This window comes from Perkinsus marinus, assembly GCF_000006405.1.
Source record: "Perkinsus marinus ATCC 50983 genomic scaffold scf_1104296962366, whole genome shotgun sequence".
Classification (NCBI taxonomy): domain Eukaryota; phylum Perkinsozoa; order Perkinsida; family Perkinsidae; genus Perkinsus; species Perkinsus marinus.
The window spans coordinates 1-1,248 of NW_003205433.1; the positions used below are offsets into that span (position 1 = coordinate 1).

Here is a 1,248-nt window from a genome sequence, read left to right on the forward strand (position 1 = left end):
TCTCCCCATAAGAGAATGGTCACACAACTGGCGCAGTGACAGTAATCATGTTTCGCTTCTTGCTGTACCTAGCCTTGGCCTTGGTTTCATCCACAGTGGCTGGTATCGGCAGTTCTCGCCCATCAACACGAATCATTTGAGAGCACAGCTCAATATCGAGGCTCGAGGGATCAGGATGCGTAGTGCTGGGTGCAATTGTGCACACCAGCTGGCCGTTCTTAGTCTCCATGCTCACTTGTGGCTCCTCCTGGAAAAAGAAAACGAAGAGCAACCCCCTGGGGTCAACCACTGGTAGTGCGAGCGAGGATGATTCTCCGATAAGGTTCCTAACCTCACCTTCTGTTCAACGTTCTTCTGTGGTACATCTTCCGCCCACATTGAGTTGTACGACTGTCTATCGAAAATCTCCGCGAGCTCTTTTTGCATTTTCTGGTGCTCTTGAGGCACCGCCGCCGGAGTGTTCTGTTGAGTTGAGGCCGCTGCAAACGAACAAGAACGAATCTAGACAAATCTTTCTCCTAGGATCGTCTTAATAAGAGGATTGGGAACCGAGCAAAGAATGTCATATGCGCACGGACGGAGAGTTAGGGCCCACGTACTATCAACAATCTTGCAGGATTGTCTCAACTTCTTCGGTAGCCATCCCATAGGGTCGCCAGCATTCTCCGGTAGAACCCCTTCAGTGCTTCCACGTTCACCGTAGATTGCCCCCTTAGTATTTTTCAAAAAACCAGGTTTAAGAGCGCCTCGAGCCTTCCTGGCAGGCACGCCAGAGTCGCTCACAACCTGGAACAACACATACAGATCTATTTGCATGAAAATGAGTGAGTGAGCGACTTATATACAAGCGGTCGTTTAGCTCAGTCGGTTAGAGCATCGTGCTAATAACGCGAGGGTCGCAGGTTCGAGCCCTGCATCGACCATTTCGTACAATTAAACGTGCTGCGTCACAAGTATTTGCCCAAGGGTTGTGAATCCATACTTCTAGTGCCTTTCCGAGCTCCCTTTGGGCATATAATGTGGCCTTCTTGCGACACCGCGGACCTTAATCTTATTCAGGTCCGCGGTTTTAGGTCCGCGGCTTTTAGGTCCGCGGGTGGAAGCCCCGTCAATCCGTCTCCAGATCATGACTATTTCATATATTCAAAATGTGCCAAGTCAACCATCGTTTGCCCAGCAAGTGCAAAGCCATAGTTATACGGCTTCTCCGAGCTCCTTCTCAACCTATAGCGTAGCTTTCTTGCGCTA

General features: G+C 50.0%; 1 protein-coding gene and 1 non-coding gene across 2 annotated transcripts; one reads left to right on the forward strand and one right to left on the reverse strand.

The window, feature by feature from the left end:
* Positions 1-19: 19 nt before the first annotated feature.
* Positions 20-816, reverse strand: Pmar_PMAR008014 (hypothetical protein; the record flags this gene model as incomplete). Its single annotated transcript, XM_002771899.1, has 3 exons — positions 20-275; positions 332-479; positions 600-816. The coding sequence occupies 3 exons, from the start codon at positions 814-816 to the stop codon at positions 20-22; spliced, it is 621 nt and encodes a 206-aa protein (XP_002771945.1).
* A 33-nt stretch (positions 817-849) lies between these two features.
* Positions 850-923, forward strand: Pmar_PMAR008015. Its single transcript has one exon. It is a non-coding gene; the product is annotated as a tRNA-Ile (tRNA).
* The last annotated feature ends 325 nt before the right edge of the window (positions 924-1,248 follow it).